The following is a 13,257-nucleotide window of genomic DNA, read 5'->3' as shown; positions in this document are numbered from 1 at the left end:
TGCTGATGCTGGATTTGTTTTATGGTGTGAGGTTGGGTTGGTTTTGTATTTTTTTTTTCCTTTTTGGCTTTGTCTTTTTAAAGTCTCTCTGCAGCCCCACATGGTAAGGCTTTTCTAATGCAGCTCTGGAGCAATGCTTTATTTTTTGTAGGGAGAGAAAAACGAAGCAGTATCATGTGGATGAAATGAGCTTAACTAAGGATTTTGGAAGGGCATTCTTCTTCTGGGTACATGGGAGCATTGATCATTTGAGTGAGGACAGGAGAAAAGCAGAAATTCTGAATGAAAAATATGATTAAAATGCACATCATATGTCTCTGGGTGGGTCTGTAAGCAGAAGAAAGCATATTTCTGCTTTTGTGTGTTGTAGTTGCATATACATAATTGCTGGGAATGGGCAAAAAGCTGGTATTCGTGTGTGAGAAAGGGTGCTATTCAGCCTGATGCTGATATCTATTTCTGCTTGAATCCCTTGTGGAGCTTTCCTATCTGAGTGAAGGTTTTTTGTTTGTTTGTGATTAGTTTTATTCTCTGCTTTCCATCCCAAAATGCTGGAAACTGTTTCACTCTAGTTAAGGCCCAATGTGTTGCCATCTGATATTAGTCATAGCAGCCTTGTGTGGCTGAGTTACTCAATTTGTCTAAGCAGTAAGCTGCTCCCATACAGTCCCTTTCAACTGGAAACCTCAGCGTAATTCTACTCACGTGTATCAGTCAAATTAGTGTATGCTATGGCACAGGTCATTACAGGAGTTGTACGCTCACATTCGGGGCAATTGGCAGATCTTTTGATTTTTGGTAGGAACAGTTTGCTGTCGTGAGGAGATTTCTGGTTTTATTTGGTTGCACTTTCTTCTGTAACACTTAAGAAAAGTAGGTGTACCGATTTGACCTCTTTAAAGCATCTATAAACACTGTTAGGTCTCAAAATTTTACTAGCTGGCTCAATGCTTTGCCCTCCTTTAGTGACAGAAGTTTAAATTTGTTTTTACAACAAAATAAATATTGTTATCCAACTGCATATTGAAATGTCGCTTATAAAACAGGCTTAGTAAGTTTTGTTGACAAATTATGTCAAACACATTCAATTCCCATTATCCAAAAGAGTCAGCTTCAGTCATGAGCAAATTAAATATTTTGATAATATTAATTTAGTGGAGGTTTTTCACTGCCAGGTTCTTCTAAAACCTCCACATCTCTTCCCTGTTCTCCTGTGAAGCAAGGAACAAACACATTTCAGTTGTAGCTATAGGACAGTCATTTTTAGCAATGTGAAGTAAGTGCTAAGGAAGCAGAGAGAGCTTACTCTTTAGAGTATTTAGGGGAATTGGAAATCCCAAAGCACTAACTGTCCTGACACCTTTATAAAGCTGTGTCATACATTAGCTGGTTTTTGTTATTTCAGTAGGGTGCCTGTTCTTTTCTTCGTCTTTTTCAGGGTTGGTTTGTTGGCTGGGACAAATCACCTGCTGCAAGCTGGTGATCTCTACCCATATCTAGCCCATCGCTTTGTTTGGCTGCCTTTGGGAATACATAGCTTGGGAAACCACAGCAGCAATTATCTGGGTGTCAGGTGTGATGCTCCCATAGAAGCCTACCATGGTGTGTTTTTTCTCCATCTTCACGAACTTTAGTCAGTGATGTTTCAGATGTTCCTTAGCAGAAAAAATGACTGCTCGACTGGGTGGAATAACAAAACCACCTTTCTGCCCAGCTCTAGGTGAAAACACAAACCAGGACACTCCTGTGGACACAGAGGATATATAGGTGTTGCTTTCCAAGGTAGAGCCAGTCAGTGGAAGGAGGCACCAAAATATTTTTACAGCATGGAGGAATAATATTGACATAATTACAAAAGTGGCCAGCAAAGATCAAGCATCCAAATGTATGCAAATATTTTAAAGTGCAGGACCCTTTGTGGAGAGACAGAAGGGATACAGTGGAAACAAATATCGTGTGTGTGTGTGTATGTCTTGGTTGCAGTTAAGAAAGCTGTGGTTTTCAGAGGATTTTATTTGAATTTAAAGAATACAATTGTTCACCTTTCTTGCTTCTGAGCATTGTGCTGCCATCACTTTTGTTTTGTACATAAGCTAGTTTTCTATTTTGTTTTGCTGCATATTTTTATTTTTCTCAATCATGAGGCTTGGATCTACACCCTTGCATGCTGTTTTTTTCATTAAGTAAATAACAGAAGGAAGGGTGAAAACGCTTTATGTCTGAGTCAGCCTCTTTCCATAATGGGAGAGATGAACTCTCCCTACAAGCCTTTGATCATGCCCTTAGGTCATCACAGCTACAACTACTGTTTCAAAACAAAGACTGGGATGGTTGAAGAGCCAGGTGTACTAGCTAGAGAAAGAAAGCAAGTTCCCTGGCCCCATAACACCATGCGATGCTACTTCGTGCAAACCTGCTGGGTGTGTTCCTTTATAGGATCCCATTTCTTGGTCCTTTAATAGTGAACAACAAGAATAAGACTGTCCAGGATGAGTTCTCTTCTGCTGGCTAGATGTATGGAAATGGAAGAGGAACTCATGTATGCACTGGCTATATGGCTGGCAAGGGCAGCAGTGACCTCTGACAGCTGCAGCGTTTGGAGGGGACAGGAGAAGAAGGCAGCACTGTGCCAAGTTTCTGTATTTTGGTGCTGTTGGGAAAAGCCAAATATGCTCTAAAATTAAAATAAAAATAAAGTAGCAGTGGTGGTCAGCTTCTATTTAAGCTTGACTGACTTTGAGCAGGAGCTGGGCAGGGAAGGCTGGAGGACACCCTGGTGCTACTGGCACTTTCACAGCCCACGTGCATGGAGGGGAGTGAGGAGAAGGAGACCTTGGGAACCAAGTGGAAGAGGAAAGCAAGAAGAGGGACTGGTGATGGAGACAAAATAAGGGAGAGAGTGAAAAGAGTTGTGGGGGCAAAGCATAAAAATAGTTTGGGCAGAGGCAACAAACCAGGGGTGATTAATGGCTGTGGATAAAGGAAAGAGGAGAGGTAGATCACGGAGACTGTGACCATTTGCTTCCTCCTTCCTTCAGAAGCTGTTAAGCCCAAAGATTCAGTCTTGGCATCCTTCTCCTGTGAAATCCACCTCTAAAGTGTGTGCCTCGACTCTCTGTGCTGCCCAGCTTGCTTGCTCTCTGCTGAGATTTCCTCTATGGCTTCAGCTAGATAGCAGCAGATAGCAGTAATGCATGTGTAGCTATCTGAAACGTAATGGCCCAGATACAATACCACACGATGGCATTTGAGGTACTCTTTGGTGGTTTTTCTTCTTTTTTTTTAATGTTGGTAACGTTAGAGAAATGTAAATGTTGACAAGTAATGCTCTGAGAGATGCAAAAAGTCAGATTGCCTGGGGAACCCTTGCTTGGCCTCCTGGTGTGAAGGCATGATTGTAGAGCCTTTAATAGCATGATTACAACCTATTTTTTCCACAGGGCATAGGATGGACGAATCAGTGCATAGCATGGACGATGCTGTGGAAATGAAGCTCTTGTCTGTTCCTCATTTCTTGCAGAATTTGGAAGGTGTGTAGTGAATGAGGCAAGGGGCTGCAGAAAGAAAGAGCACAGTCTTTGGGGAAATGGAGCTGAATACCTCCTGAAGAGCTGTACCCTGTGTCCACCAGGGATGTTTTTGTACAATGATGGAAAATTCCCTGTAATCAGTCTCTTCCAGTGTTGTCACCAATCATGGCTTCTTCAGTGTCTGTCTCTAGCATGTAATTCTGGGGCTTGCTTTGCAGAAAAGTAGAGCTTTTATATCAACACCTACAGTGAGTGTTACATGCAGAGGATTCTGGGCAACCCAGAGCTCACATTCCTCAAGCTATGCTCCTAAAATCACTGCATGGTTTTTCTCATTCTGGACACGGTTCCTCTCTGCTTTATCTCCCTGCCTTGCAAAGTAGGAATAATCTTAGAGGAAAGCAGTGGAGATGATTTCAGTGATATTTATGAAGCACGTGAATACTCTGACAGCACTGTAGGAATGTCTCTGAGGAAACCGATGATTTCTGCATTCACTGTGAGGTTTGGATAATAAGGCAGAGGGGCACGTGTTGAATGAGAAAGGTAGAGACATCATTAATAGCTGCCCGTTTGCTGACTGCAGCAAGCGTTCTGGGAGGGAAAACTTATGTGACCATCTAATGAAGTGCTATGTTATAATGTATGTGAGCGACTGGAGATTGCAATGGCAACCTTATGACTGGATTTCTCCCATCTGTTTTTGAATGTAATTAGAAATACAGGATTGAAACAAATTGTTGCAATCAGTCCTTTGAGATTGTTTTCACTGAGTTACCTAGTTGTTCTGATGAAATGACCTTCATCTTACATGTTGTTAGCATTTTTGTCCTATGTTTTTGTTGGAAAGCCATTCCCTAATCCAAATCACTCTTGTGCTAGGGTACATTTTAGCATTCAGTTCAAATATACTGTAGCTGTCCAGGTTCTCTGTCTTTTTTCCCTTCCCACTTGCTCCTGTTCTGCAACTGTCTTTGTATTAATTCTCTTTTCCCATACTGCGTTAGCAGGCCCTGTTCCTTCACTATGCTAAAGTTCTCCATTTCCTCTAGTTTGATACCTTTAGTTTCTCAAAGAGTGATGAGCAGAACTGTAAAAAATCCCTTCCGTTTCATTGTCTGCATTGAGAATACTTCATGAACACAACAGACTGGTGCCTTGTAGTTGTTAGTGATCAAGTAGCACATGGCCAGCTGCACCCCAATTTTTGTTAAAAGTTTTCCTTCCAGCAGAAGCATTTCTCTTGATTTGCTGAGTTGTATTTTGCATTTTCAACTTGCTTTTGCCACGTATGATCTCAGGCTCATCCAGTTCTCTCTGTTGTCCCATTTCCATGCTGTCCTGCTGGTCGTGCCTCAGTGTCACTAGCAAACTTCCCTGACACATTCCTGAGCTTTGTGCCAAACTCCCTAGTGAGGTTATTAAACCAGATTTATTTATTTTTTGAGAACAAGACAAGTCACCCTACCAGAACCTCCTGCCATCCTGCTGTGATTTCCATTCTTCTGCCTCTTACTGCCGTCTGCCCATCAGTCAGCTCTTCAGCCACCAACAATTTCTGTATGTGAGCTGATAGCCTTCAATTTTCCTTCAACATTAAGCTTTTCAAAAAAAAAAAAAAATATATATATATATACAAGGCTATTAGCCCTCGATGATACAACTGAGCACAAAGGGAGTTCACAGAGACAGAAATCCTGGAAGTTATCAATAGAGCTGTGCATCAGTAGCTCAGTGTGCCTGTGAGCAGGTTGCTTCAGCTCTGCATTTCAGCCCTGTCTGTCTCCTGCTGCAGAGCTGTTGTGCTCTGGGGCTTGACAGTGCCTCTTTTCATGTTCAAAGAGCTACTGGCAGTAATGCTCAGCAGCCAGAAAAATCCAGCAGAAGTCCATCACCGCGGGACACTTGTCACTTTGGACATCCTTTTTCAGAGGGTTGTTTCGAGCTTTGTCTGTTTTGCCAAGTGATGCAGGGATGGGTAGCTTCATCTGAAGACTTGAGATACTTCATGATTTTGAAAGCCGTGGTTCTGAAATGCAGACTGGATCCCACGAGAATCCAGCAGCGTTGGGAGCTGGAAGCTGATGGGGTTTCCCTCCCAGTGAGACATTCACAATGTCCCGGAGAATAGCTTTAATTTCCACTGAGACATGAAGAGTTAGCTTGTTGACAGTTCTCCTACTGAGTCCCTGAATAGGAAGCCTAGAGTGTGTGTGGGCTCTGGAGTATGGGAAAACTCGTAACAGGCCTCTGAGAACATGGGTAAAAATGTTTTTTTTTATTTTCCACACTCACCCTTCTGGTAAATCGGTCAGAACTAAAATGTTTAATGCAAATTCCCTCCGAACTGGTGACTTCAGTGCAAATTCAAATAGGTTCGGGGAGGGGGAATTTTCCTGGTGTTATTCCAGTAACTGACAGAGTTTGCTGCCACGTGATTTTCTGATGGGCATCGGCTTGACTTCTCTTTTAAGATCTTAACATTGACCTGTGGCATTCAGACAGCTGAGGAACTGCTGAGGCTTGGCTGCTGCTCTCCAGACGGCCCCTTGCAGTCAGGCAGCGCAGGTCCTTCCACAAAAAGCCAGCTACCCCAAAGACAGCAGGCAGCTGAAACAAGAGCCAGGGCTGTAGCTGATGAGGTGGTGTTTTTCTTCCCAAGTCACATACCTTATTTGCTGCCATCTGAATATTTTGATTACTGTAAATGATTGACTGAAAGTGATTGATTTTGGTGTGGGTTTGTTTGTTTGTTTTCAGAGCATCTGACTGCTGTGTATATAGAAATAAAGGATGGAGAAGGTCATCAGGGAGATTTAGGAATTTGGAGACTTAGGGAGTGCTTCATCTGAAGCAAGTGACTTATGCCTGGATTTGGAGTTTTTAACAAATTAAAGGGGGGGGGAAGATAACTGGTAGAGCGAGAAGGCTCTCGGTAAAGGCAGGTGCTATTTCCATTCTTTGGTGTAAAGTTGGAAGCTGTATAATATATATGCTTTATATACATATTATACATAGAAAACATATATATACATATATATATATAAATAAAATAAAATTCTTGTAATGCAACTACATGTGGAATCCCTTTTGGGACACTTTATATCGTAATACTGTGTACTCATAGAGTGTAACCCCTGACATAGTGGAGGCAAGGGTTCACTGCTGCCTGAGGAGGGGTATAGAAGGGGTGCAGTTCCCTCCTGTAGGATCCTGCTGAACCAGGGGATGTGTCTGCTGGCTCACGTGATGCACGGGCTATCTGTTGTGTGAGGGTAGAACAGCAGCTGGTGAAAAACAGTAACAGGAATTAGTTTGGAAGGACTGATCTATAAGAAGTGTTTAAAGGGAGCTTAAGTGCACATGAGAAGGATATGTGGTGGTAAATACAGGATATAGGGATTGTAGCAACTGCTAGTGTGTGAACAAAACAGGACTGGATGGTAAAGTAGTATTCGTCTTCTAAAAGAAGTGTAGCTAAGTAAAGTGTTGCTTCTCTTAATTTCATGTAACTAAGTTGTGGCTCAAAAAAGCACACTGACAATAAAATCCACTTCTTCCTCTCCTAAATAAATAAATAAAAATGACTCTGAGAAATGGGAAAAACTCATGACTCTGATAAAACTCATGACCCTAATAAAAATGACTCTGAGAAACACCTAAAATGAGAAAGTTCTAAGAACATGGCATCAGCTGCAGCCTTCTGGTGAGTTTTTTTTTTACTTCAGAAGTCCAGAACTGGTCATATTTAAACAGTTTGAGCGTGAACCCTTATGTCCATATGAAGCCTGTAAAATGTGTTGTTTGGGCAGTGATTTTCATTGTTTCCCTTGAGCTGAATTAATAAGCAGTCATTCTCTGGAAAGCTTTTCAAAACCTTGTGCTTTTCCTACTGCTTTGTGTGACTTTTTCACTGCAGAAGGCTTGGCTGGGGCTCAATTATAGACTTTACAACTCTGTTTTATCTGTCTGCTGTTGTTTTTCTGAATTAGTTTGTTCCCACTTAATCCTTTCCAAAATCTTGCTACAAAAATCATTTTGACCTTGCTCTTTGAGATTAGGTACCATCATTTTTATTGCTTTTTTTTTTTTTTCTTTAATATAGCCACGATCCATTGCTGAGCCTGCTGAGTGCTCCTGTAGTGCAAACATTAATTTGACCAATTTCCTCTTTTGCTGCAGCTCTGCTTTTATGATTTTGTGGGCCTCACGCTGCACAGATGCTGGGGAGAAGGGATATTACTAGGTAGCAAGCAGACTAGTCGGGTAATACGCTGCTTAAGTACAATCATTAATGTAAAATACCCTTCATTCCTTTTCTCAAAAACATTCCCTGTAGTTACTCCAGATAGGCGACCAGGAGTGACCTGTGAGCAGCAAACAGGACAAGTGTTTGCATCTAAATAGTATTTCTTTGGTTTATTATTTTTATGATACTGCTTTCCAATAACAGCAAGTATGTTTTTTTTTTTGTTTTGTTTGTAAATCAGGGCTGATTTATCTCATTTTCCCCCAGTGGCTTGCTTTTATTTGCCTTTTTTCCCCCATCTTGCATCTGTTAAAGGGATCACTGATGCTTGGAGTAAAGCAGAGGCCAGGGCAGGCAACTGAGGACACTGGGCTAATTGCTGGCACACAGAGGGAACGGATGCAGGGTGCAAAACAGAGCCCTGCTGCCACCTTGGAACAGTCCAGAAAGCAGCAGTATAAGCCTTTGCCCTAAAAACATCCCTAGTTTGCGTTCCTGGAAGGCATCAGTTTTGTGATGCTGCTTTATAGCTCCAGCTTCTTCCTCTTGCAGCAGGCTTTGTGCCCCTATGGCTGTCCCACCGATCCCACAGCTTGGGAGCAGTGGTTCAGTCAGCATGCCTTCATGCTCAGCCTCTGAGCTGGTGATATTTGGGAAGTAGGCTCTAGCCTCCTTGTTTAAATCCAGTTTTCATTAAAAAAAAAAAAAAAAAAACACCTCAGACAATTCCCACACAAACTGGGTTTGACTTCCAGTCCTTTCCAGTGGCTTTTCAGATGAGTATTGCAGAAACGCGATGGAAGTCAGCAGAGCCCTGAAGCTCTTCAGGATGTTTTGCATCACGCTTGCTGGGACTAAATTCCCCACTGCCTTCTTCTTACATCAATGTTTTGGCTTGGAGGAAGGTGTGATATCTGAGGGAACTCCTGGGCAGCTCTTGAGCCCCGAGGAGGTGGTTGCTGCAGGAAACTTGGAAGAAGAGGGAAACCTGGAGTGGACTTCAGGCAGGTTGCTTAGTTTCCTTAATAGCTCATGTTAGTGTAATCAGAAGTGTCCTGCTCTCCGCAACATCCCTAAGAATATCTGTAGTTCACAGGCTAAGCTGCTCCTTCTCTTTGTCCCCTCCAAAAGACTAATTTCAGCTCATTTTGTTTCAGAGCTGGAAAAGGAGATCGCCAGGAGACCGAAGAAAGTCTGCATTGTCAAGGTGGTGGGGACCAGGAACCTGTGGAAAAACATTGTGGTACTGTGTGTGAACTCGTAAGTGTCTGGGGGGGTTCTGAGCTGAGAGCAGCAATGGGAAGTGATGGGGGCCACCTCTTTTTCCCAAAATGGGACCCTTAAAACTATAAACTTTCCAGGGTCTCCGATAAATGGAGGAAATCGTGGCTGTTTCAGGCAGTAGCACCGTGTGTCTTTCCAAGCATTGGGCTTTGTCCTGAAACAATGTTTTTGTCTTAGGCTGTTTTAATAGCCAGCATTAAGTCTGTTTGTGAAATATGGGGGAATTCTCCCCTTCTCCCTCACCCTTTCTAATAATGCCTGTTTGGAAATTCCCTAACCCAGCACTAGGCAGCCCACGGAGTGACTTCTGGCAATAGCATGTGGAGGCTGTGTGCCATCCAAACAGTGTGAAGCAGATATGTGTTGAAGAAAATAGCTTTCAGTGTTGTCTTTATGGGGTGGAAAAAAAAAAAGAAAAAAAAAGACTATTTAATTTTGTTGTTCCTCTAGCCTGGAGCTGTGCTGAATTTTTGCAGCGTGGAGCATGGAGAAGGAACTTTTCACAGGGAGTGATGAGACATCGAGGGAGATAAATGTATTTAGTTTTAAAAGCAAATGTTCTGACCTGCTAGGAAAACCAAGATAATTGACTGGTTCAAGGGCAAGCAGGCAGGCAAGCAAGCACAGATGATACATTAATTTGGCTTGTTGGTCATGGCCTAAATAACTTCAGCAAGGCTGTTTTCACGTAGAAAAGAGAAAATGCACTCCGGTCACTCAGTCCTCCTCTCACTTGGAGGAGGAATCAGTTATAAGCCAGGTATCCAAAGCAAATGACATTTTTGTGTAACAGCAAGTACTTGTGCTATTGCTTTTTTTTTTTTTCTTCTATTTTTTGTCAGGGGGAAGTGTTTGATATTGGGGAGGGTATTCTAGAACTATGGCATTGATTCACAAGATTGCCAGAGAAATTTCCCAGCACTGTGCTGCCATACATACACTCAGTGGCTGTGTATTCCCCAATTGTTTCTGTGCTTACATTAATATCCAGCTTAAACTGCCAAGTGCTTCAAATTCCTGATGCTCAGGAGGATAGAGATGTATGGATGTAATGCACCTGCTGTGCATTTTTGGGGACCTGGGTCTACAGCTGCAGCTCTGTGAGGTACAGTTAGTTTGACGTGACCTTGTAGCAGGTTTATATGGTCTAAATGCTAGGCATCATGAAGAAACTTTTAAAAGAAGGGGAGGCATTGGTCTGTAGGGAGACACAAATATGTAGATTGAATTAGGATTTCTTATTTTGTAATAGTACTAGTCATGGCAGCATGACATCTGGCTTCAAATACACACTTCTAAGGGGTTTTCAGTTTTAACAGGCTAATTTGGACAGTGAGATTCAATTCTCAGTATGACCAAATGCCATGGTCAGAAGGGTCTTCCTGGAAGAGATATTAGCATTGTGCTATGTGTTGCTGTCTGAGCTCACACGTTGGTTATTGCCATCAGTGGATGTACTGGGAGCAGCGCAATGCCCTTGTTGAGAAAGAGGAGCTCCAAAATATGTTGGGAAAACCAGTCTCACACTGAGAGTCGTTATAAAACTGCTCATATACTGAGCAAAAGCTGTGCAAATGAAGTCAGTAGACTGCAAATCTCTGGTTGAATAGGGCTTTTATTATTATTATTATTCATTGTTTATTTTTTACAGTAGCACTTGGAAGTCTAATTTGAGATGAGTGTCTTTTTGCACCAGGCGTTGTATTCCTACAGCAGAAATGCTTCCCACATTTACGTGTTTCTACCTTGAACTACGTTGCAGTATGTGTCAACCTTTTCAGCAGTTTCCTCTTGCCCTTTCCTCTTTCCCTAGGCTGACTGGTTACGGCATACACCACTGTTTTGCAAAAAGCATGATGGGGCATGAGGCGAAGATGACGATCACCCACAACTTCTATGCGGACTACTATACCATGGCAGGGATCGCCTTGGCATCCTGCCTGGCCATGTGCCCCGTGGTTGGGTTTTTGGGGAGGAGAGGAGGACTCCTGCTCTTCATGATCCTGACAGCTCTGGCATCACTTCTGCAGCTGGGCCTTCTCAACTGTAAGTTGGAGACGGGAGCTCTTCAGGACCGCACAAGGCTCTTGAGTTTGATGTGTAGGGATAAAATGATCACAAAAGTTCATGGTAGAGTAGCTGCCTGGGAACGAGATTGGTTTGTGTACCACATGATCCTGTAGAAGATGACAGCAGAAATGCCAGTCACGGCGTATTTTGTCCCCCCTTTATCAGTTATAGTAGAACATCATTAGGTGCCCCTACAGAAATCCTTCCTTGCAGGAGGAAAGGTACAGAGGTTTATGCTCTCTCAGAGTGAATGATTCACTATCAAAAGAGAATCAAGTTTTGGATTAAAATTTGTTGCCACCCCCCTCCCCCTTTTTTTTTTCTTATGGGAGGCAAGAATAGATTTTAACACGCTTGGAGAATTCACGGAAAATGTTCATGGAAATTCATGGAAAATGTTGTGCAGCTTCGGTTTGTTGCAAGGGTCACAAAGAAAACTGAAGACAAGGGACCAAAGAATATTATTCCATTCCCTTTCTCAGATTTGACATCCAGTACAAGTACACCTGCATAGTTTAAGCAGCTGAATTCATTTGAAGGGTTCCCCAAACACTTGTTGCCTTAGATTCATTAAGAAGAATCATCGTGTTCTGGATGAGTCCCAGTGGTGAAGCTCGTTGAGTGTTGGTGCTGCTTCTAAGTTCTGTCATGTAAAAACAAACAAAAAAAATACTCTTCTTTCAGTGGAATACCCTCTGGGGAAAGAGCTGAGTAGGGGTTGGGAAGGAAAAACCTTCCCACTTGAGTTTGCTTCCCAAATAGCCTCTAAAACAAGCAGAAGTTAAAGCAAAGGGTATGTGTCCTCTGATTGCTCTGAGCATCTCACTACTTAGAATAAATATACAGGTAGCAGGGAAACACAGAGCTGGGATACCCTGCTTTTACTGGGGTGTGTATGTAAGGTCCATGTTCACGTATAGATGCAATTTCATGAGGTGACACAGCTTCTCAGAGAGGTTGTTTCTGCCAAAAGCAAGAGTGTCCCACCCCCTCCTTCAGGGGTTGTGGCATTTCTCTGGCACTTGGAGCTGCTTCAGCTATTAAAACTGTTACAGAAAAGTTCCCTTTCCTTTTTTTTTTTTTTTTTTTTTTTTTTTTAAATCATATTTCCAAGAGTTAACTTAAGATGGAGCAAATGGGGTGTGATGGGTCAGAGAGGCGTGGAAGCAGAGGGAAGGTGAGATGTGCCTGTCACACTTTTAGCTGCGGATCCCTGTCCTGTGGAACCTCACCCCAAGGAAGGGGAAGGGGATTGAGAGACGTGCTCCTGGACAAACTGGATACGAGACAAACACCAGAACACTGGTTGTTGCTGTTTTCCATTTCTAAGTTTAGAAATGATTTCAGAGCTTTAATGAGAGAGGCCTTTTGCATTGAGGATGGAAAAAATTTTACATTCCCGCATGCTGCAGGGTAGCCCTGAGCCAGCAAATGTTGCCTATATTTACAGACCATGTTTCCTGAACGTGTTTACGAAGTTAACCTTTAGTGTATGCACTATTTGTGGAAGTGGGAGGGGGGAACAGGGAATCTCTTTCAGGACGCTGAAGAAGCTCCAGAGTTGCGTGTGTTTGCTCCCAGCTTGGCACAGATGTTCACATTTCCTTTGAGCACATTTACCATGTCCAACAGTGCCAGCCAAGAGGAGAGAAGCCCCCCGTCCCCATCTCACGCCCAGCCCTTTGAAAAGCTGTGACAATTCACATAGAGGTGCACGCTGCGTGTGCATGTTGTCCTAAAACTCCAGGTTCTGGTGGTGGTGTCCATCAGGGTCACTATACCAAAGTCATCTTGTTTTTTTGAGTACACCAGAGCCAATAAAATTAATTTTCAGTTCTTCAACAACTAAATGGTGAGGAGGAACACCCTGTAAGAATTGCTACAACATTTTCCATGATGGGTTTAGATAGTTTTGTGAGCAAAGGTGCTCAATCTGGAAACAGTCGTGGGCCCTAGGTGCTTTCTGCTATCTTGGCATGGGGCATCTCCAAATGCCCTGTTCCTGTGGGCTGTCCCTGCTCTCCTTCCCCCATTTCTTTGTGAAAAGAGGAGGGAAAGGCAGCCTTTAGATTCAGAGCAGCTTGTCTCCTCCTACTCTAGACCATACCCCCCTTCTTCCTCAAA

At 42.9% G+C, this 13,257-nt stretch overlaps 1 protein-coding gene across 2 annotated transcripts in view; it reads left to right on the top strand.

Annotated features, from left to right (window-relative positions):
* SLC22A23 (solute carrier family 22 member 23) overlaps positions 1-13,257 on the top strand; it is a 98,402-nt gene that overhangs the window by 75,045 nt on the left and 10,100 nt on the right. The window contains exons 6-8 of one of the 2 annotated variants that reach the window (XM_084282471.1): positions 3,441-3,530; positions 8,937-9,039; positions 10,877-11,109. In XM_084282471.1, the coding sequence (XP_084138597.1) occupies positions 3,441-3,530; positions 8,937-9,039; positions 10,877-11,109 (426 nt within the window). The remainder of the gene's footprint in view (positions 1-3,440; positions 3,531-8,936; positions 9,040-10,876; positions 11,110-13,257) is intronic. The other variant, XM_084282472.1, reaches the window with a different exon arrangement.

This window comes from Netta rufina (assembly GCF_964035555.1).
Source record: "Netta rufina genome assembly, chromosome: 2".
Classification (NCBI taxonomy): Eukaryota; Metazoa; Chordata; class Aves; order Anseriformes; family Anatidae; genus Netta; species Netta rufina.
Note: the sequence above shows the minus strand (reverse complement) of the source record. Positions and strands in the feature narration are given on the sequence as shown.